At 43.6% G+C, this 24,144-nt stretch overlaps 2 protein-coding genes across 4 annotated transcripts; one reads left to right on the top strand and one right to left on the bottom strand.

Moving 5' to 3' along the window:
* Positions 1–4,132: 4,132 nt before the first annotated feature.
* LOC118358963 (cartilage intermediate layer protein 1-like) lies at positions 4,133–12,887 on the top strand. Of its 3 annotated transcripts, none has more exons than XM_035737033.2 (9): positions 4,133–4,291; positions 5,383–5,528; positions 8,018–8,083; positions 8,343–8,612; positions 8,795–8,992; positions 9,154–9,468; positions 9,558–9,666; positions 9,776–9,933; positions 10,114–12,887. In XM_035737033.2, exons 2-9 carry the CDS (start codon positions 5,468–5,470, stop codon positions 12,462–12,464), a joined length of 3,528 nt encoding a protein of 1,175 aa, XP_035592926.2. In that variant the 5' UTR covers positions 4,133–4,291; positions 5,383–5,467; the 3' UTR covers positions 12,465–12,887. The 3 variants fall into 3 exon arrangements, with proteins under 3 accessions (XP_035592926.2, XP_035592916.2, XP_035592935.2); XM_035737023.2 differs by having other exon boundaries at positions 8,343–8,621; XM_035737042.2 differs by lacking the exon at positions 8,018–8,083 and having other exon boundaries at positions 8,343–8,621.
* Positions 12,888–13,044: 157 nt separating this feature from the next.
* LOC118358973 (eukaryotic translation initiation factor 3 subunit J-A-like) lies at positions 13,045–17,487 on the bottom strand. Its single transcript, XM_035737053.2, has 8 exons — positions 17,292–17,487; positions 17,063–17,154; positions 15,777–15,828; positions 15,432–15,523; positions 15,243–15,348; positions 14,975–15,151; positions 14,682–14,755; positions 13,045–14,429 (listed from the first exon to the last, which is right to left on the bottom strand). The coding sequence occupies exons 1-8, from the start codon at positions 17,311–17,313 to the stop codon at positions 14,298–14,300; spliced, it is 747 nt and encodes a 248-aa protein (XP_035592946.1). The 5' UTR covers positions 17,314–17,487; the 3' UTR covers positions 13,045–14,297.
* Positions 17,488–24,144: the final 6,657 nt, after the last annotated feature.

The following is a 24,144-nucleotide window of genomic DNA, read 5'->3' as shown; positions in this document are numbered from 1 at the left end:
AAGTCGGATTCCCAAAGTTGACACTGCATGGGACTATTTTCATACGACATTTGTGTGTATTTGTGATAAACCCCTGTGAAGAAATGTAGAATCAGTGGACGGGACAATCCCTGGTTTTCAGATGACTTGGCAGAATTCATTAGAAAGAGAAATGTCTCTTGAGCTCAAGCTGCCCCTGTTGACTGGGCCTCCTTCAGAGCACTAACAAACAAATGTGCAGGATTGATCAGGATGTCCAAATCATATTTCTATCTAAATGCAGTCACAGAGAACCTGAGCAACCCTACCAAGTTCTGGATGCTAATCAAATCAGTGTCTTCTGGCCTTCCTGACCATTTAACGATGGGTTCTAATGAAGTGAAGGATAAAGCCGACATTGTAGGGGCTTTTAACAAGCACTTTATATTTGCTGGTTCAGTTTTTGATAATGGTGGAGCTCTGTTACAGTAAACTATGATATAGGCCCTCATGTGAACCATTTTAACTTTGAGCCTGTTTCTTATGCTGAGGTCTATAATGCACTAAAGGCAATAGACACTAAAAAGTTTGCAGGTCCAGACAACCTGAACCCCTACCTCTTAAAGGCAGCTTGTATTATTACTGAACCTGTGGCTCACATTTTCAACTTGAGACTCTTGACCAATTCGATACCCAGCATTTGGAAATCAGGTTAATTCCTCCCACTGTTAAAGGGTGGAGATCGCACAGATGCTAATAACTATCCTCCTATCGCTAAACTCCCTATCCTGGACAAAGTCTATAAACCCCTTGTGAACTCACAGTTTAAAAAACGTCTTAATTGAAAAGCACATACTGATCGGGGCACAGCACCACAACTACAGCTATGGCAGTGGCATATGACATTATAAATGCACTTGATAAAAAGCAATATTGTGCTGCTCCGTTTGTTGATTTATCAAAGGCATTTGATTCTGTTGACTGTGAATTGATGCTAGCTAGACTCAGTAACATTGGTCTCAGTGAAGGGACAGTAAATTGGTTCAGGAACTATCTTTCTGACAGAACACAATGTGTATATACTGACAATCACAAGTCTAGCTTTCTTGAGATTAATAGAGGCGTGCCCCAGGGTTCCATTTTAGTTCCTGTGTTGTTCTGAATTTTTATTAATGATTTGGGAAATGGGATGCAACCAGCAAAGTTACATCTATATTTAGATGATACAATCTATATGCAGATGATAGTCATATGTGCTCCTTCTCTGGTTCAGACTGTTGAAGAGCTCCAGACTGCTTTTCAGTCACTGCAGGCCTCCCTTTATGGTCTCAAACTGGTCTTGAATGTACAAAAAATAAAATTCATGACCTTTACCAGAACTTGCGCACAGACAGAGAAAGTTAGCAATGTCACATCTGGTGGCATGGTGTCATACTACAAATACCAAGGTACATGGTTGGATGACTATGGATAATCTTGTGAGGAAGCTTATATTGAAATTGTGTTTTTATTTTCGTAATAAGGCTTGCTTCCCGTTTATGGCTAGAAAAATCTTGTTCAAGCCACTTTTCTCTCTGTAATTGATTATGGTGACTTGTTGTATATGCATGCAGCCTCCTCCGTCTTACAGAGACTGGACTGTTTATCATGCATCCTTGTACTTTATTACAAATGCCAGTTCACCATTGCACCTTGTACCAAATGGTAGGTTGGACCTCACTTTATATGCGCAGAAAGATGCATTTGAATGTGTTCATCTACAAAGCCCTTTTGGATCAAGGGCTCACCCCCCCCCCCTTAAAAGATTTAGATGCACTATTGTAAAGTGGCTGTTCCACTGGATGTCATAAGGTGAATGCACCAATTTGTAAGTCGCTCTGGATAAGAGCGTCTGCTAAATGACTTAAATGTAATGTAAATGTAAACTCCCTCCTTACCTCTGTAGTCTAGTCTTTCACCACCAGCAGTTACCATACCTGGTCTGCTAGGTTATTGCTACTTAAAGTCCTCAGGACATTCACAGTATTAGGCAAGACTGCCTTCTCTTCTTGTGCACCAGAGGCATGGAATTAGTCTACAATCCATGCTTCATCGAGATATGTTAGTGCCACTGAATAAATTTTAAATATTGACGGAAGACTCTGTTACGGAGTGTAAATGCTTTTCTTTAGGCTGGATCATGTTATTGTATTGTTGTATGTTTAAATTCTGTAATGTATTGATTGTTGCTGCCTTCTTGGCCAGGTCTCCCTTGAAAAATATACTCAGGGTCTCAATGGCTTTTCCTTGTTAAATAAAGGTTACATTTTAAAATATATATATATATATATATAATAATCACAGAATTCTTAGTTAACTTCAACCTCTGTTCAGAATCTAAGCAGTGAGTCATTGAAGATTTTCCATCACCCGGTCTGTCACATATTCTCTCCTAACTAGCTAGATGGGTGACCTCATGTTGTTGGGCTACACATGTTTATAGCTTTTAGTGCTATTGTAAGTCCGTATATTGCTGTTGGCACGCCATTACGGAAAATCACAAAGACACTGTTTATCAACAGATCGAAGTCTGGATAAATGAATACTAATAATAAAAGGCACAAAACTGTGTGTTTACTGTCCTAACATGTTGTTCATAATAACTGTTTTCATGGCCTCTAATCTAAACTGTTGATGGGAGCAGCTTCAGAGAAATGTTACTGTGTGTTGATGTTGCACATCAAAAGACAACCACACATGGGATGAAGCCATTGTGATTACCAATTCACATTAGAGGCTATTGCTGGCATTTCAACTTGAAACCATTAATATAATCGTTTAGGAATGGGTGTGTTGTGTTCTTGTCTGTGTTGGAAGGTCTTTGATTCTCTCTTTCTCACTATAGTTACCACAGTATCCGACTCTCTTTTTGTATAGTAGAATACTGACATGGACCTACTCCAATGTGAAGGGTAGAAAGTACCAGACCATCCATCGCATGTACGTTAGGTGGTTAAAGATGGAATCCGCAGTCTGGGGAATCAGCTCCACTGGCCGCCCCAGCACGTTGTTTTTGTTGACAAACTGAGGAGCTTTGCGCAGCAGTTAAAACATAAGTGTTTGTCACTTCTTTGTTATAGTAATATCCCAAATGGATGGGATAGTTTCACCATTAACCCTTATCACTTTTGGTAATTGGACTATATGGATAGGACTAAAATGAAATGTTCCTTACAGAATAAATATGAAAACCATATGCATAACCATGGTAGCAATTGAAATGGAACAGCATGTTTGTATTTGGTTAAAAAAAAAAAAAAAAAAATGGGAGTTAGGAAATGATTAGACTAAAGGTGAGGACACAACAGTTGACGGGACAAGACTCAATCCAAACATTACACTGTTGATTTTATGCACATTTGACATTTACTGTACTTCTTACCGCACTTGTCTATAACAACATCTGAAAATACTCTGGATACATTCAGTAACATGAGAATATTCCTGAAAAATGCAGTGTAGGTGCAACATAAGACATCAAAATGACAAGGGTTTAAGTCATAGGACTAACTGGTGTCTCCAAGTGGCCACTCACCTCTCCAAAGTGTACACAGTTCCCAAGTCATTTCAATGCGCTTTCGGGACTTTAAAAAAGAGCCTTCAACTATAAGGTGCTTTGTTTCGCTCTCCTAGCTGTGCCATTGAGGAACTAGAGCAAGCACATTACTGTTGTTGTAATCTGGGTCAGGTGGGCCTAATTTAAAAGCTTGTTCTATTGCCAACATGACTAGCTAAGTTATAAAATATGATGTTACAGTTTTAGGCTTTTACGACGCAATTCAGGGAAACAGATCATCATTTTGGTGCGCATAGAAAGGGGTCAAGAGTGCATGCGCGTTGAGATACATTTTCTTCACAATAGACAAACATGTTCAGAACAACCAAGAGTATGATGCCATGTCATCTTGTATTTCTACATCAAACACAGAGATCATAAACGCTTTAACTAGGTTCCATGTCCACTTAAAATGACGACCCACCTGACTGAGGTCAACTCTCCCTTACGTCTATGTCTAGACCTGGGTATCCTCATCTTTAGACACAGAGGTACAGCAGGTTACAGTAAGCCCCCGACCTTCCCAGAAGCAGCAGCAGAGAGTGGGCTCAGTCATACTTGCGGTCTCCAGTCTTCACGCTCTCAGCTGGCTTCCTGTGAATAGCACAGATCCGACCCCTGGGCTCTGCACTGAGCTATATAAGTGAGAGAGCAGCAGGACCGTCAGCACAGACACAGCACCCTGCATACAGGGAGGAGAGAGACTACTCAACACTACTATACAGAGGTACTCACAGGGTAAGACTGAGATCCATAGTCGCCTTCTCTTTCCCTCTCGTTCCCTGATCTTTGAACTTTACTGTTCACGTTGTTCTTTCAACAGACAGATTTTTTACAAACGATTTGGGGGTGCTGAAGCGAGTTCAGCTTCTGTTCTTTGAGTGTTGGTTTATTGATGATATACAATTGTTCAACATTTGTGAGTTCAGACATTTCATAAAATACTGTAAGACATTCTCATTAGTCTGTGTGAACTTGAAAGAACGTTTGAGGTATTGATGGACAATAGGTTTCAGCTTGCATGTGTGTAGCTATGAGTGTTTGTGTGTGATTGTGCAAGGAGGTAGCCTGTTCATGGGAATAAGTAAGTGTGTGCGTGGCTTTTCATGGGATATCATTTGTGTATGTAAGTGTGCTTGTGTGCGTGTGTTTTCTATTTGGCTTGTGTAGCCCTGTGGTTGGTCAATGGATGCAGAAATGTTTTAGTGTTCCCTTGACACCAAGTGATGGCTAGCACAGATGTGTCATTTGAGAAGGGTTCTCCATAATGTTCTTTCATTCTGTATGTTTCTGCACCCGCCTCTAGTTTCACCCCGAGACCTCAAAGCGTGAGAAGAATTTTAAAAAATTGCAATTGTTTTACTTGATAAATCTGACATTCTGCTTGGGGTATTTAACCACCAATATACTGTATGTTTTTTTAAAACTTTTTAAAATCTCTTCAGTGAAAAAAATGCATTTAATAACTGTCACCGGGTTGTAGAACAGTGGAGGCTGGTGGGAGGATTTATAGGAGGACCGTCTCATTTTAATGGCTGGAACGCCATTATCGGAACAGTCAAACGTAGTTGCCATATGTTTGATACCTTTCCATTTATCCCATTCCGTCCGTCCTCCTTTAGCTCCTCCCTCCAGCCTCCTTTGGTGGTCCTCTACTTTGATATGTTTGAGATATTTATGACCTAATATTCCATCCAGGGAATCACATGCAATAGAAAATAAAATCATTAAATTTAGTACTGTGGAACACAGTTACACTTTACTGTTTTTGTTTGTTGTGAATCTGCCAGCAATGATTCTGGCTAAGTATTTACATTTTCCCTCTACAGGGGTTGCTGGACTACTCTCAGTGCTGTCGTGCCTGGCGTGTGAAGGTCATTACCACAAGGTCAGAGGCAACAGCAGTGTGCCAGGATGTGCTGCCTGTCAACATGGGCTCTCCTCCTAGCTCTGGGAGTCACCACTACGGCACAAGGTCGGTCTTCATTAGCAGTTATTATTTACATTCTTACTGTCCCCAATACACACACACAAACATCCCTAACACACACACACACACACACACTCACACACGAACATGCAAGACACACACACAGCTCGGTTTGGAGCTGTAACTCCATAATTCATTCACAAGGCTCAGCTTGGGAATTGTAACTTATTTCAACTGGAAAACTTGTACATTTTTTTCAACATGTGTCAAAACGTAAACCAGGATGATATCCTGTATGTGGAAATTCGATTATCATTGATCATTTCATTATCCTAAACGATATCTTAACCGCCATCGATAAGAAACATTACTGTGCAGCCGTATTCATTGATCTGGCCAAGGCTTTCGACTCTGTCAACCACCACATCCTCATCGGCAGACTCGACAGCCTTGGTTTCTCAAATGATTGCCTCGCCTGGTTCACCAACTACTTCTCTGATAGAGTTCAGCGTGTCAAATCGGAGGGTCTGCTGTCCGGACCTCTGGCAGTCTCTATGGGGGGGCCACAGGGTTCAATTCTTGGACCGACTCTCTTCTCTGTATACATCAATGAGGTCGCTCTTGCTGCTGGTGAGTCTCTGATCCACCTCTACGCAGACGACACCATTCTGTATACTTCTGGCACTTCTTTGGACACTGTGTTAACAACCCTGCAGGCAAGCTTCAATGCCATACAACTCTCCTTCCGTGGCCTCCAATTGCTCTTAAATACAAGTAAAACTAAATGCATGCTCTTCAACCGATCGCTACCTGCACCTACCCGCCTGTCCAACATCACTACTCTGGACGGCTCTGACTTAGAATACGTGGACAACTACAAATACTTAGGTGTCTGGTTAGACTGTAAACTCTCCTTCCAGACCCATATCAAACATCTCCAATCCAAAGTTAAATCTAGAATTGGCTTCCTATTTCGCAACAAAGCATCCTTCACTCATGCTGCCAAACATACCCTTGTAAAACTGACCATCCTACCAATCCTCGACTTTGGCGATGTCATTTACAAAATAGCCTCCAATACCCTACTCAACAAATTGGATGCAGTCTATCACAGTGCAATCCGTTTTGTCACCAAAGCCCCATATACTACCCACCATTGCGACCTGTACGCTCTCGTTGGCTGGCCCTCGCTTCATACTCGTCGCCAAACCCACTGGCTCCATGTCATCTACAAGACCCTGCTAGGTAAAGTCCCCCCTTATCTCAGCTCGCTGGTCACCATAGCATCTCCCACCTGTAGCACACGCTCCAGCAGGTATATCTCTCTAGTCACCCCCAAAACCAATTCTTTCTTTGGCCGCCTCTCCTTCCAATGACTGGAACGAACTACAAAAATCTCTGAAACTGGAAACACTTATCTCCCTCACTAGCTTTAAGCACCAACTGTCAGAGCATATTACAGATTACTGCACCTGTACATAGCCCACCTGTATGTTTGTTTTACTACATGTGTAACTCTGTGTCGTTGTATCTGTCGAACTGCTTTGCTTTATCTTGGCCAGGTCGCAATTGTAAATGAGAACTTGTTCTCAACTTGCCTACCTGGTTAAATAAAGGTGAAATAAAAATAAAAAATTAAATTTAAAAAATACAGTTGAGAGTATTATCTAATGTGAATTTGAGGAGTCAGAACAGAGGTCTCCTTTGGACATAGACAGCAGCCTGGTGATCCTCTGACTCTGCAGAAGCCTGTGCTCCTTCTCCCAAACCGTTAGTAAACAGAGGCATGTTGTTGCATATCCCCATTACTGATTCTGCTCTAAATCCTTAAATAGGCGGGATATGTATAAACCCAAGGCTAAGGAGACACCTGTCTGCAATTGGCCACAAGTATGTGCCAGTAGCGTGTTTATACTGAGCCCCAATGTGAACTCAGAACAATTATAGTGTTTGGTGGGTACTGTGCAATGGTCTGGGAAAAGTCCAGATGTGCATTATGTAACACTGTACGCTACAAATGTAAGTCTGTAAATTACACAGCAATGAGTATCAATATCTTGGGATCAGTGACATTAGTACAAAGCAGTTGATTGTTTCAGGCTGAGAGTAACGATGGAACATAAATGGAAAAGAAATCAACTCTTGTAGCCTTTTCACTGTTGGTCCACAACATATTTCCTTGACCACTTTGAAATGCCATTGGCACATTCATGTGTTGGAGCAATTCATTTTATTTCCAAAGTACAGGGCAAATCACCAGAAATAGATTAGAGTGTGGCATATCATGAAGAGAAAGTCAAAGTCTTAATATATTGTTCCATGACTCAGAGTATAGTTGAAAAGTTGAACGATTTGAAAGATACAGATTCATTCCAATTGCTTTACGGGGTGGCCAGACTACTCTGGGAAGAAATAGCCAGAGGTCTGGTCTGTCTGGTCCGAGGTTTGGCCAGTCTGGTCGGCATTAAGGAATTGGTCTGATGTCACAACAGGTCAATCATGAGTCATCGTGAGGTGTGTGTGATGTTTTACAGGAACATGGAGGAGAGACAGTTTGAGAGCTGCGAGACAAAACAACCCTGCAGTGTACCACTCTGAAGGTAACATCCCAAAATACATATCTTTACACAATTGTCACTACTGTGGCTTTAAGTCCAGGTTGTGACTTTCAGTCTGGTTAATGTCCATGTAATAATATGGTATGAAGAACTATAACTTTCAGAATCACAGCCCAATGGCACCACATATGTTTACGGCAGCAGCGAAAAGAGCTAAACAATGTAATGCCATTGTTTTATGGCCAAAGAGGAAACACTAACATTCTGAAGTAGTACTCACTGTGCGACATTCTGTGTCCAGATAACTATGAGTGGACCACTTGGTTCAACGTGGACCACCCTGGAGGTCGAGGAGACTATGAGCAGTTGGATGCTATCCGTTTCTACTACCGTGCGCGGGTGTGTGACGCCCCCCGGGCTCTGGAGGCTCGCACCACGGACTGGATCTCCGCTCGCAACACGGGGGAGAAGATCCACGCAGACCCTACCCTGGGCTTCTGGTGCGCCAACGCTGAGCAGGCCCCTGGCCGCAACTGCTCCAACTACGCTGTGCGCTTCCTGTGCCCCAAAGGTCAGTCTGGTATGTGTGGCTGGGAGCCTTACTTTAAATACAGTTGAGAAGTAGCTACTGTATTACGTCAAATAAAACAGTTCTATAATAGTGAAAGGCTTCATTTATCCTCCAAGCAACATTTCTATCTACTGCAATTATATCTGTCTTTTGTAATGGAGTGAAAACCTGTTTTCAATCAGGCAACACTGGGTCAGAAGGCTCTCAGGATGCCTGGGGTCCTTGGTCAGACTGGAGCCATTGCTCTGCCAAGTGTGGTCAGGTGGCAATGCAGGTGCGCTCCAGGAAATGCCAGTCCCAGCCTAAGCAGTGGGATAAGCAGTGCAGCGGACCTACAGTGGAGGGTAGAGCCTGCAAAGGACCTGAATGCCCTGGGACTGGTAAGTCGCTATCAACATCTCCATTACAGCTATTAAATATGATGGAAACTTCTGTAATGTCACAGTACAATTAGCATTTTATTCTAGAAATGTTCATGATCTAAACCAATGTACAAAGTCCCTGTCTGACATGTTAAACTGTATTGCTGCTGCTGTTCCAGGTTGCACACTGCACTGCGAGATGGGTAGGACGAATGCGGAGTGTGACGCCTGCATGTGTCAGGACCACATTGTACTGGGCTCTGTCCGCAGTGCTGGAGGTCTCCCTGCCCCAGGGGCCACCATCCTCCGCTTCGGCCCCAGCGCCAAACTCCTCACCCTCACTGACCACAATGGACACTTCCGCATCCCAGGGATCTGTCCCGACGGCAACGCCACACTGACCATCCAGCTGCGGAACCACGCCCCTCACACAGTCACTGTGCCCCACAGCACCGAACACACCTCTGTCCTCAGTATCATGCTGAAAAGAGCAGGTAAAATGGTCACAAAAAATTAAATGAAAGCTGACATTGTTACATTTCTGTTTTACATTGGTCTCAGACACTGTAATGTGATCCCTCAGAGAAGCTCCATGTGGTGAAGAACCCTGAGAACAAGGCCAGAAGAGAGGGCCAGACAGCTGCTCTCTGCTGCAAAGTGGGTGGATCACCAGAGCCAGAAGAGTACCAGTGGTAAGCCAATGGATCTCTAATGACCGCTTGAAAAATGTTATATATACCATATCAAAATGAAACCAATTTAGCTGAGTATAGTGTTCAACAGTCTTCTGTGACTTGGTAGGTTTCACAACGGCAGACTGCTGGACAGGAAGCAGCTGAACTATGACAGCACGCTGGTCTTAAGAAACCTGAGCATGGAGCAGACTGGGGAGTACTACTGCAGGGCCAGCAACCAGGCTGGGGCCATCAAGTCCAAACCAGCCATAGTCACAGTCTTAGGTCTGTTCCCAAAGCACCACGGTTGATATTTACTATGTGAACAGCCATTAGCATGATATCCGTCAATGATCAGATGGAGAATGAAAGGGTATTGATTTTCTCAAAATAATTCCGTTGTATAATCAGATTGTAAATCTTTTAATATGGGATGTTCTCTTTTCTACCCCTTTCTCCTCACAGGTAAAGATCAACCTTCATGTAACCCAAAACCCGAATCCTACCTTATTCGCTTACCTCATGACTGCTATCAAAACAGCTCGGACTCACTCTATTACGACGTAGGAAAGTGCCTCTCAGGGACTTGTGCAGGACAGCTGGACAATGGAATCAGGTGCAAAGACTCCGTGGCATACTGCTGTGGGGTGGCAAAGATGGAGGAGAAACAACTAAAATGCCAGGGCTATGAGCTCCCCACCATGGTGGTGACCGGATGTGGCTGTCAGAAGTGTGTGGAGACCAGAGTCATTGTGCGTGGGCGGGCTGTGGCCGCAGACACTGGGGAGCCCATGAGATTTGGTCACGTCTACATCAATGGAGCCAGAGTCAGCCGCACAGGCTACAAAGGCACCTTCTCCATCCAGGTCCCCCATGACACTGAGAGGCTGGTGATGACCTTTGTGGACAACATGGATAAGTTCGTCAACACCACCAAGGTTCTTCCATTCAACACCAAAGGGGGCGCCGTCTACCATGAGATCAAGCTTTTGAGGAAGAAGGAACCAGTGACCATCAGCTCAACAGAGCTCAACACTCTTCAGCTGGGAGAGGTGGAAGGCCAGGATCCTATTGCTGAGATCCAGATCCCACCCAACTCCTTCTACAAGCAGAGTGGAGAAGTATTTGTGGGTAATGTGAAGGCTAGCATCACTTTTCTGGACGCTAGAGACGTGTCCACAGCAGCAGCCGCACAGAGTGACCTCAACTTCGTAGGAGTTGAGGGTGACACCTTGCCCCTAAGAACCTATGGTATGTTCTCAGTTGACTTCAGGGACGAGGAGGCCGGAGAACCACTGAACGCCGGAGAGGTGAAGGTGAAAATGGATTCAACACAGGTGAAAATGCCTGAGCACCTGGACACCATGAAGCTGTGGTCCTTGAACCCCGACACAGGCATGTGGGAGGAGGAGGGGAGCTTCCAGATGGAGAAGAAGCAACGTGGTAAAAGGGAAGAGAGGACCTTCCTCATTGGGAACATGGAGATCAGAGAGAGGAGGCTGTTTAACCTGGACGTCCCAGAGAACAGGAGGTGTTACATCAAGGTGCGAGGTTTCCGCAGTGATCGCTTCATGGCCAGCGAGCAGGTAGAGGGAGTGGTGGTGACCCTGATCAACATGGAGCCCACTGCAGGTTACTCCTCCAACCCTCGTGCCTGGGGACGCTTTGACAGCGTCATCACTGGCCCCAATGGTGCCTGTCTGCCTGCCTTCTGCGACGACCAGAAAGCTGACGCATATTCTGCCCATGTCTTGGCCAACATGGGAGGAGAAGAACTCGAGGCAGTGCCATCTGCTCCCAAGTTTAACCCCAACATCATTGGAGTCCCTCAGCCATACCTGAGCAAGCTGAACTACAGACGGTCAGACCACAATGACCCCAGGTTAAAGAAGACAGCCTTCAGCATCAATGTGGCCAAGCCCAGCCCAAACACAGCTGAAGAGCTCAACGGACCTGTGTACTCATTTGACCAACTGAAAGAGTGTGAGGAAGCCCCATTTACTGCAGGCCACTTCCGCTTCACCAGAGTGGAGGGAGATCGCTACGACTACAACACAGTGCCTTTCAACGAAGACGATCCTATGAGCTGGACAGAAGACTACCTGAGCTGGTGGCCCAAGCCCATGGAGTACCGAGCCTGCTATGTCAAGGTCAAGATCAATGGTCCCCATGAGATCAACATGCGCTCCCGAAACCAGGGCGGCACTCACCCAAAGACCGTTGGCCAACTGTATGGCCTCCGCGACACCCGCAGCATCCGCGACATGGACCAGTCCACCGTCTCTGCTGTGTGCCTGGAGTTCAAGTGCAGCGGCATGCTCTATGACCAGGACCGAGTGGACCGCACTCTGGTGAAGGTGATCCCTCAGGGCAGCTGTAAGAGGGACAATGTTAACTCCATGCTTCAAGAGTACCTGGTTAATCACCTGCCTCTAGCCGTCAACAACGACACCAATGAGTTCACAATGCTGGCACCACTGGACCCTCTGGGCCACAACTATGGCATCTACACAGTGACAGACCAGGACCCCCGCACAGCTAAAGAGATAGCACTGGGACGCTGCTTTGATGGCACCTCTGACGGCACTTCCCGTGTCATGAAGAGCAACGAGGGAGTGGCACTTACCTTTACCTGTGGCAACCGTGAGGTGACCCGTCAAAGTGTGTTCCAGGCTCTGCAGAACTCCCCCGGGCAGTCTTCGGCGAGGGCAGTGAGGGATGGCCGAGGCAGGAAGCAGAGAGCAGGAGCTAATGCACTCCGCAACAGCCGTAGACGTAGTACTCGGAATCCCACTGACACACGCACCTCAGGCTAAATTACAGCACTACAGATCAGGGTCTCCACATCAGACATGTTGGCAAATCACTAAAGAAAGTGGGTATTGGTGATGGGATTCAAATGTATATATTTTAGCCCTTTAGTAAAGAGTTTTTTTTGTCTTCATAATGTACTGTTTGTAATAACATTTCATTTGTTACTGAAAGATGTTTTTCAATTGTAAGGCCCATAACCATAAATTCATAACTGAACAAATATTTGATCTATAACACAGGTAACGCCCAGGGAACATTTGGAGATTTTAATGTTACTGCAAATATTGTATTTTCTTCACCTGTGGTGTGATTCATATTTACTACTTGAAATTGTAAATAATGGGATATTTATTACACATGCCATTCAAGAATGTAACCAGTGATTAAGACACCACGCCCAAAATAAAACAAGAACAACCTGAGAACATGTGTCAGATTGCTGATTCGCTTGCACAAGTCTTTGTTGGCACACATTCACAACAGAGCTGACATTGTGAAGCGCACACTAGACAAGCTACTTCTAATTCACGAAAGCCATAACGGTCAGTGAAATCAGGTAGGGAAAAAAGTAAAGAAATTGAATCATTTCGACCTATGGTTTTATTCAATTAGATGCATATAAAACACTGAAGAGCTGGTAATCTTTTATGGTATATTGTACACCATTTCCAATTTCCTTAACAATTTGAAAACTATCAAATGTTAGAAAATAGGAATAAACATGTCCGTTTCTACCAGTATGAAGACATTAAGGTCAGCCCATAAGCCCCCTCCTCGTCTCACTTGATACAAGCCTGCAGAAGCAATGTTAAGGAGACCAGTTGTGTGAGAACATGCCAGATCAATTTTATCTGCATTAGTAGTAATTGATGAACAAATTGTTTGTCATGCACACAAATGAACTAAAATCACTCAACTGTTCAAGGATATTCAAGAGATGTATCCAGAGGATGTCCATGAGGTTTGAGTCACATCTGTGGTAAAAATTAATTAAGCTTGGGCGGTAAAACCATATGATTTTGAATACAACTGCTTAGAACAACTATCTTTAGACATGCCAAAATTATCTCCAGCTATACATTTGGTTTGCTAACTTACTAGATCAGTGGCTAGCTTGCAAGATCAAGCTTCTTGGTTACAGCAGAGACAATCAATTCCCCCCTGGATAAATCCCTGCCGCTTAAAATGTATTTTGAGCGTACAGGACCAGTATGATGGCATGAAAATCTAGATACCGCCCAACTCTAAAATGCATTACACTTGTCTATCCATTTTTACAGTGAATGCATAAGCCCCCTGTAAAAACTACTAAACATGTAGTGTCAGTTTCAAAGCATGAACGCAACTTTCAATAGATAAAGATAACATGTGTATTTGGCAACCAACGTTATAGATACTATATACTTTCCTGTAAGAAACCCATCGACAGGTAAAGTTTAACACCTATATTTATAGACATTCTGTGTGAAATTATTTGCATAGAACCTAATTTGTTTAGATGTCACTGCAGTAGCAACTGGAATTTGACATGAGTGTATAATTTCTCAAAATCAAAAACGTGCTCTACAAATCGCATACAGCGTGGAAAGTATTTTTCACTGTGTTTTGTATCTTTTTATGAAGTTTGGAGGCTGAATGAGAGAATAGGCCATTTCATTATGTATTAACAGAAGTGTTGGTACTGGATGCTCCCTGTATAGTCCCTCGGGTCATTGAAGCAAAATGAAAGGGCGACACATTGTTCAGGTTTTTCCAGAATGACACTGGATAGCATGAGAAGTACAGCTGCATTTCTGAGGGTTAAAGGTGAAAGGGCAGTGGGGATATTGCCGTCGTCACATGAAGTCATCATAGTCTTGGGTGTAGCCACCATCGAAGTCTCCATAGTCTGCAAGGTCATCTTTCCCCTTGGCTTTCATACCACCACCAAGTACAACTCCTTTCTTCTTCTTTTTGCCTTTGATTGCCTGTGGAACCAAAACTAAAAACTTAAATCATTGCTACAAATAAAACAGTTGGTGTTCTTCAAAGTGAATATTCATGTAAATGGGGCAACCAGGGTGTAAGTTAATTCCTTGAGCAGAGTCCAATGAAATGCAATATTGGAGGTACTGGTAGAGGGCTCCCTCCACTGAATGTAAGGAGAACTACAATTCATGAAAACTCCAGAAGGACGACATCATTTTTGTTCTGCATGAATAAGACGATCAACAACTTACCTTTTCTTGCTTCTGTTTTTCATTAAGTAGAACTGTCAGGGAAGAGCTGATTTTCTTTAAGTCTTCGACTTCCACTGTGTAGAAAGAGGACATTTATTTTAGACACATTAACACAATGGTTGAGCCTGAATGTTAGTGAACTCCAAATATGTCAAGTCAAACCATTGTTGAATGGCTCATGTATATAAACATATCGACATGTAGTTTGGCATTTGTTTTAAAGTAATAAGTGCACAAAACTAAAACACACCGAATAATAAAGTTTCATAATTCATGAAGGACGTTGAACTCACATGAAATACAAAGCTCCCGAAACAACGACTCCAAGAAGCTCGAATAATGCACAGATTTTTCATACTGTAATATCTTCACTTTCAGCAACTTTTCAAACTCTGTGAAGTCCTCTTTAGAAGATGGGCACATGGCTTCAATTCCAGAAACATTGTTTGTGGTACTACCCCCTGAAATTCCTGAAATGACAAAAACAAAAACTAATGAGAACACACAATAACAGTATGGCTGGCTAGTGGGTAAACCTGACAGGGTACTCCAGGACCTTACCAAACGCCTCTTTTGCCAGCTCCAAGTCTGCTTCCTCCTGCATCTTCTGGACTTTCAACTTTTCTGCTAGCTGTTGTTCAGGTGTAAGCTCTTCCTCTTCATCCAACTAACAACAAGAAAAAAGTAAAGGATCCATAAGAGATAAAAGATTCAGAACTGCAAGGTTAATCCAACATTTCCTAAACTCACATTATTTTTCAGCTCTTGTTGCTTTTTCCTTAGCCGGTTTTCTTTCTCCTTTATTTTTTCGGCCAGTTTTTTCTTCTCAGATACTTTGGCCTCTGAAATAAAAAAAGCAACGTTAGCGCAAACCTCTGGAACGGAAACCACCATCAAATCAAGTTGAAAGTACACATTTTCAGCCAGTACACGATAATAAAAAGACAAGGCAGTAGCCAGTATGATGCAGGAAAATGTTTGTGATCTATTCAAAAAAATATATACAGGCATGTGCAGATCAACATATGATATATGACAACAGGCTGCAGCCACTACTTTCTCTAACCATTGGTTGTAAGTTGTATATTTCTGCACCTGATTTCTTTGCCTCTGTTTTCTTCTCTTCCTCTTCATCATCCCAGTTATCCTGCAGAGGGAGAACAGACGAATGAGTCAAATGATGTGGAGGGGTAGTTAAGTGGTTGGTTCTGGGACTTGTCTAGAGTAGGTCTCGACTTAATTTTCAAGGAAATCAACAAGATCTGAGGTCGAGACCAACTGCATTATCAAACATCAGAAGACATGTCAGAACCAGTCACAGCCACATTTTCACAAAATGTGGTTATGTAAAGCATTTCAACCAATATTTGGCAAATGTTTCATATCCACTGAGGCCCCAATAAGGGAATAAGACAGGTACCTAGCCCAAGTCAGAAAAAAAAAAGTTTCTCTCGGTGTAGGCCATCATTGTAAATAAGTTGTTCTTAACTGACTTGTCTAGTTAAATAAAGGTTTCATTTAAATAAAAAACTTTAGGCCTACTGTACTGATCAAGTTTTGCTTCGAGGACATGAAAACACCATACGACTTGAACACTACCTATATCCGACAGAAACTATGGTCAACAATTGAAACTGCTTTGCTAGCCTTTTCCACAGCTGTATGATCCCATAGTAACGCTATACATTCGGATGACTTTCTAGACAAATGGTGAAAATGAGTCAACGGGATGAGTCTGTTGAAGATTCTCGAAAACACACTTTACGTTTAGCATATGTCAGAGTTGGAAGCATCTAGTAGTAAGGCTCAATTCAGTCATATCATCATCAGGGAAGATTGACGTTGGCAACTAACGTTGGCAAGCTAACTTACATTCAAGTGCATATATATCAAATGTATAACAAAGCCTTGAACTGACTTCAATGGCCAATCACAGACAGATTATGATTCATGTTTATCTTAAAAGCTAGCCAGTCAACACATTAGTTGACATAACTTGCCAAGTTAGCTGCTAACCTAAAAAGCTAACGTTACCTAGCTTCTAACTAAGCCCCCCCCCCCAAAAAGGAACCAACGTAGATCATTTCCAAAATAAAGTGTCAGAGAACGAGTCTATGCTCAGCTAGAACCAAGAGACACACGCTGACAGTTCTCACATGTGCGGCCTCACAGCTTGTACAAGATCGAGCTAGCTAAGATATATCGGTTAACGCTAACTAGCTAGAAACGTGGATAATGCTATGCTAGTTGGCGGCTAGCTAGCTAATGTCCACAGACTAACTAACAAGGCGTGTTGTGTTAGGACACAACTAACGGGTTAATGATGACCTGAAATATGGCCTTCATCGTGTAAATAGCTAGCTAGTTAGTTGTTTGGTTACCTTCACATCTTCATCTTCGTCTTCGCCTTCCCATTTGTCCAGCACTACCGCCTTTTTGATCGGCGCGACGTCCGGCTCGAAGTTGTCAGCGTCTATAAATACACATTGTAATGGTAACTAACAGTTATCTTAAACGATAAACGAGCTATTATCAATCACAATGTTAGACATATTTCCCAAAACCCTAAATATAGCTGTCGCACGATATAATTTCGAACTTTCTTCTCACCCCAATCGTCGGCATCCGCCATCTTGGCTGTGTGTGTGTGCGGGTTTGACAGAACTCTGAACTGAAAGCGGCAAAGCAGATGGTGAAAGTAGACAACGAGGCTCTGCGATGCTGGGAGTTGCTGATCTCTTTAAAAAAAAACATTTTTTTCAAGAAAGGAAATCCCCTTCATGGAAAAGTATGCATTGTCCCTTAATCTTACATTTTAATATGAAATATTTAATTAAAGGCATAATCTCTCATTTCAACACCATGACCCTGCCACTTTGTTTAGGAAATGTAGGCGAAGCTGAGATGATTGACAGCTCCATGTTAAACGTATTTTTCAGCTAAACATTTCGCTGCCAAGAAAAAATTCTAAATTAAAATTAAAGGAGTACAATGCAGAAGTTATTTATTAGAAAACATATTTATATTTTAGTCAATGCCACTCGACATTGCTCGTCCTAATATTTTTCTTTATTTTTAGATTTGTTTGTTAGATATTTTTTATTTCACCTTTATTTAACCAGGTAGGCAAGTTGAGAACAAGTTCTCATTTACAATTGCGACCTGGCCAAGATAAAGCAAAGCAGTTCGAAACAGTTACACATGGAGTAAAACAAACAGTCAATAATACAGTAGAAAAATAAGTCTATATACAATGTGAGCAAATGAGGTGAGATAAGGGAGTTAAAGGCAAAAGAAAAAGGCCATGGTGGCGAAGTAAATACAATATAGCAAGTAAAACACTGGAATAGTAGATTTGCAGTGGAAGAATGTGCAAAGTAGAGAGAAATAATGGGGTGCAAAGGAGCAAAATAAATAAATACAGTAGGGGGGTAGTTGTTTGGGCTAAATTAAAGATGGGCTATGTACAGGTGCAGTAATCTGTGAGCTGCTCTGACAGCTGGTGCTTAAAGCTAGTGAGGGAGATAAGTGTTTCCAGTTTAAGAGATTTTTGAAGTTCGTTCCAGTCATTGGCAGCAGAGAACTGGAAGGAGAGGCGGCCAAAGGAAGAATTGGTTTTGGGGGTGACCTGCTGGAGCGCGTGCTACAGGTGGGTGCTGCTATGGTGACCAGCGAGCTGAGATAAGGGGGGACTTTACCTAGCAGGGTCTTGTAGATGACCTGGAGCCAGTGGGTTTGGCAACGAGTATGAAGCGAGGGCCAGCCAAAGAGAGCATACAGGTCACCGTGATGGGCAGTATATGGGGCTTTGGTGACAAAACAGATGGCACTGTGATAGACTGCATCCAATTGATTGAGTAGGGTGTTGGAGGCTATTTTGTAAATGACATCACCGAAATCGAGAATCAGTAGGATGGTCAGTTTTACAAGGGTATGTTTGGCAGCATGAGTGAAGGATGCTTTGTTGCGAAATAGGAAGCCAATTCTAGATTTAACTTTGGATTGGAGATGTTTGATATGAGTCTGGAACAAGAGTTTACAGACTAACCAGACACCTAGGTATTTGTAGTTGTCCACATATTCTAAGTCAGAACCGTCCAGAGTAGTGATGTTGGACGGGCGGGCAGGTGCAGGCAGCGATCGGTTGAAGAGCATGCATTTAGTTTTACTTGTATTTAAGAGCAGTTGGAGGCCACGGAAGGAGAGTTGTATGGCATTGAAGCTCATCTGGAGGGTTGTTAACAGTGTCCAAAGAAGGACCAGAAGTATACAGAATGGTGCCGTCTGCATAGAGTTGGATCAGAGACTCACCAGTAGCAAGAGCGACATCATTGATGTATACAGAGAAGAGATTCGGTCCAAGAATTGAACCCTGTGGCCCCCCCCATAGAGACTGCCAGAGGCCCGGACAACAGGCCCTCCGATTTGACACACTGAACTCTATCAGAGAAGTAGTTGGTGAACCAGGCGAGGCAATCAGTTGAGAAACCAAGGCTATCGAGTCTGCCGATGAGGATGTGGTGATTGACAGAGTCGAAAGCGTTGGCCAGGTCGATGAAGACTGCTGCAGAGTACTGTCTTTTATCGATGGCGGTTATGATATCGTTTAGTACCTTGAGCGTGGCTGAGGTGCACCCGTGACCGGCTCGGAAACCAGATTGCACAGCGGAGAAGGTACGGTGGGATTCGAGATGGTCAGTGACCTGTTTGTTGACTTGGCTTTCGAAGACCTTAGATAGGCAGGGCAGGATGGATATAGGTCTGTAGCAGTCTGGGTCAAGAGTGTCTCCCCGTTTGAAGAGAAGGATGACTGCGGAAGCTTTCCAACCCTTGGTGATCTCAGACGATATGAAAGAGACGTTGAACAGGCTGGTAATAGGGGTTGCGACAATGGCGGCGGATAGTTTCAGAAATAGAGGGTCCAGATTGTCAAGCCCAGCTGATTTGTTAGGGTCCAGGTTTTGCAGCTCTTTCTGAACATTTGTTATCTGGATTTGGGTAAAGGAGAAGCTGGGGAGGCTTGGGTGAGTAGCTGCGGGGGGGCGGAGCTGTTGGCAGAGGTTGGAGTAGCCGTTGAGAAATGCTTGTTAAAGTTTTCGGTGGTGACCGTGTTACGTAGCCTCAGTGCAGTGGGCTGGAGGGGAGGAGGTGCTCTTGTTCTCCACGGACTTTACAGTGTCCCAGAACTTTTTGGAGTTTGAGCTACAGGATGCAAATTTCTGCTTCAAGAAGCTGGCCTTTTCTTTCCTGACTGACTGCGTGTATTGGTTCCTGACTTCCCTGAACAGTTGCATATCGCGTGGACTATTCGAAAGCTATTGCAGTCTGCCACAGGATGTTTTTGTGCTGGTCGAGGGCAGTCAGGTCTGGAGTGAACCATATCTGTTCTTAGTTCAGCATTTTTTGAATAACCATCCATTACAAAAGCCTTACTCAAATATATTACACGTATTGTTTAACATTGTAGTTGTGTGGGAGAGAGTCCTCATGGCCCATTGGGGGTGAGAGGGTTACACATCAGAAGGGGAGGCCATTACAGAGCAGAAACTAACAGCACCATCAGCAGTCCCAGAAGGTGACAGAAAGGACTAGGGCACAGTGCCAGCCCTGGTGACCTGCCTGCATGGGGACACAGAAACACAAAAGCAACAATAACTGTATGGAGACAAAGTCAACAACATCAACAATAGAATTAGCATACAATTGCATCCTACATCCAACACTCCCTCAAAGCTTGAGCTGTCCTTCTTCCACTCGATCCTGATTCCTCTTCTTATTCAGACTCAAAATTAGAAAATATACATGCTGAAAGTATGTACTGACATAATACACATCTAATTTAATTACCCTCTACTAAGATCAAGACAATGTTAACTTCAGTGAAATGTGCTAGATAGGTAGCCTAGTGGTGCAAGATCGAATTCCCGAGCTGACAAGGAAAATTTTGTCGTTCTGCCCCTGAAAAAGGCTGTTCCTCGGCCATCATTGAAAATAAGAATGTGTTCTTAACGGACTTGCCTAGTAAAAAAAAAAAAAAAGACAGCTATCAGCTGCACACGTCACAAAATCAATCGCTGTTTATAGGAGAAACATTGTGGGCTGGGTCAAACACGACATGGACACAAAGAAAAACAACTATTTGATAGGAGGCAATAAAAAACATGGAAGATAAACTGACATGTTTTTGAATCCTCACACTTGTCTGCCCGGATGTACTGTCCCCACTACAACAACAACATGCAATTTTGTCTTTGAAACATTTAATTGAAATCCTTTGAATTCCATTCATTCCTTAGCAAGACTGATTCTTCTGGGGAGTTCCGACCTGGTCCTTTCAAAGCCGCTCTTTGGCCAATACAATCCAGGGTTTAAATGGGTTTTTCTATAAACTAAGGTTCCAGTGAGGATTTTCTACACTGGACAACTTGTTACAGCTGTTTGTAAGTAATCAATAAGAATGCCATTTTTTTATGTCATTACATTAACATAAGGGGGGGATCATAGCTATAGTCAAAAATATTCACAAGTTTATTTAAACCTACTGTATGTTTAACCTTTTATCATGGTTGGTGTCTTGACTGATTTGTCCAAAATAGTGTGACATAAAACATGACTTTTCTGTCCTTGCATTTATGGCAGTGTAAGTTATTGTTATATCTTATATTAAGCATTATTAGCTAAATTAGCCATTACACTTGAACCCTGTAAGAATCCTGTATCTAGCTGTCGGACAGTTTTTTGTATAGTGATCTCAGAAATGCAGTGGAACTACATAATTTAGTATCTCCTTATGTTGTGGGTAAAAACAGTTGTCATGGGCATACAAATCCCAAATAATGTATGCATTGCAAAATCGAATGTTTCTGACCAAAAGAGTCACCCTACCTACACTTGAAGTCGGACGTTTACATACACTTAGGTTGGAGGCATTTAAAACTTGTTTTTCAACCACTCCACAAATGTCTTGGAAACAAACTATAGTTTTGGAAAGTCGGTTGGCAAGTGGCAAGTCTCCTTTGTGCATGACAAGTAATTTTTCCAACAATTGTTTACAGACAGATTATGTCACTGTATCACAATTCCAGTGGGTCAGAAGTTTACATACACTAAGTTGACTGTGCATTTAAACAGCTTGGAAAATTGCAGAAAATTATTGCCATGGCTTTAGAATCTTCTGATAGGCTAATTGACATCATTTGAGTTAATTGGAGGTTTACCTGTGGATGTATTTCAAGGCTACATTCAAACTCAGTGCCTCTTTGCTTGACATCATGGCAAAATCAAAAGAAATCAGTCAAGACCTCCACAAGTCTGGTTCATCCTTGGGAGCAATTTCCAAACGCCTGACGATACCACGTTCATCTGTACAAACAATAGTATGCAAGTACACTGCTCAAAAAAATAAAGGGAACACTTAAACAACACAATGTAACTCCAGGTCAATCACACTTCTGTGAAATCAAACTGTCCACTTAGGAAGCAACACTGATTGACAATAAATTTCACATGCTGTTGTGCAAATGGAATAGACAACAGGTGGAAATTATAGGCAATTAGCAAGACACCCCCAATAAAGGAGTGGTTCTGCAGGTGGGGACCACAGACCACTTCTCAGTTCCTCTGCTTCCTGACTTTTGAATGCTGGCGGTGCTTTCACTCTAGTGGTAGCATGAGACGGAGTCTACAACACACAAGTGGCTCAGGTAGTGCAGCTCATCCAGGAAGGCACATCAATGCGAGCTGTGGCAAGAAGGTTTGCTGTGTCTGTCAGCGTGGTGTCCAGAGCATGGAGGCGCTACCAGGAGACAGGCCAGTACATCAGGAGACGTGGAGGAGGCCGTAGGAGGGCAACAACCCAGCAGCAGGACCGCTACCTCCGCCTTTGTGCAAGGAGGAGCACTGCCAGAGACCTGCAAAATGACCTCCAGCAGGCCACAAATGTGCATGTGTCTGCTCAAACGGTCAGAAACAGACTCCATGAGGGTGGTAAGAGGGACTGACGTCCACAGGTGGGGGTTGTGCTTACAGCTCAACACCGTGCAGGACGTTTGGCATTTGCCAGAGAACACCAAGATTGGCAAATTCGCCACTGGCGCCCTGTGCTCTTCACAGATTAAAGCAGATTCACACTGAGCACGTGACAGACGTGACAGAGTCTGAAGACGCTGTGGAGAACGTTCTGCTGCCTGCAACATCCTCCAGCATGACCAGTTTGGCGGTGGGTCAGTCATGGTGTGGGGTGGCATTTCTTTGGGGGGCCGCACAGACCTCCGTGTGCTCGCCAGAGGTAGCCTGACTGCCATTAGGTACCGAGATGAGATCCTCAGACCCCTTGTGAGACCATATGCTGGTGTGGTTGGCCCTGGGTTCCTCCTAATGCAAGACAATGCTAGACCTCATGTGGCTGGAGTGTGTCAGCAGTTCCTGCAAGAGGAAGGCATTGATGCTATGAACTGGCCCGCCCGTTCCCCAGACCTGAATCCAATTGAGCACATCTGGGACATCATGTCTCGCTCCATCCACCAACACCACGCTGCACCACAGACTGTCCAGGAGTTGGCAGATGCTTTAGTCCAGGTCTGGGAGGAGATCCCTCAGGAGACCATCCGCCACCTCATCAGGAGCATGCCCAGGCGTTGTAGGGAAGTCATACAGGCACGTGGAGGCACCACCCACTACTGAGCCAATAACTTTAAGGACACCCAAATGATTGAATCATGACAATGGTCAAATCAATTGCAGAGGAACTAACCTTGAATAAATAATGGAAATGGATGTGTTAAAGACGGAGGGAAAAGTAAAGCAGGAAACGCACCTGGGGAACCTGCTGCAGCGTCGCTTTGGGAAGGAAGAAAAATAATAATCTGTCCACTTGATTGAGTGTCTTCAGTGGTCCAGTTCTGAACAGGGCTAAGAGCGCACAAAAAGGCTCATTTTTCATTTGATGTGAGGAGACAAGAGTTATCACAAAAGGTTAAATGGGGTGTGTGGGGTGGTTGTTTAAGAGGGTGCTACAGTACCCGAAGGTGCGACGTTGTCCCTCTTGCTGCTGTTGTAGCAGAACTCTGAGGAACTCCAGGCTCTCCACAAAGAAGCTCCAGAAACACCTCATCCACTACATAGGTCGCCATGATGCCCAGTGAGCAGTGGGCATCATCCTCAGTGAACTCTGCTGTGTACATGCCCTGGGGGAGAGAACATTTGGAGAGGGTACTGACAAGTCTCTGCTCCATCTTGTCCACCAGAATATCCTGTTTTGTACGGGGTAGGAGCAGGACGTAATGGGAGTCCTGCACAATCATCTTCCTGAAAGTATCAGTCATGTCAGCAGGGAACTTCTTAATAGTGCTCACCCTGCAAATACACATAGACAAGAGCATGCACACACAGGAACACACACACACACAACGTTGACAGTGATGCATTGTTGATGCTCAAACCATCTGTATTGATGATTAATGGC

The sequence above is a fragment of the Oncorhynchus keta genome, chromosome 2 (assembly GCF_023373465.1).
Source record: "Oncorhynchus keta strain PuntledgeMale-10-30-2019 chromosome 2, Oket_V2, whole genome shotgun sequence".
NCBI lineage: Eukaryota > Metazoa > Chordata > Actinopteri > Salmoniformes > Salmonidae > Oncorhynchus > Oncorhynchus keta.
Note: the sequence above shows the minus strand (reverse complement) of the source record. Positions and strands in the feature narration are given on the sequence as shown.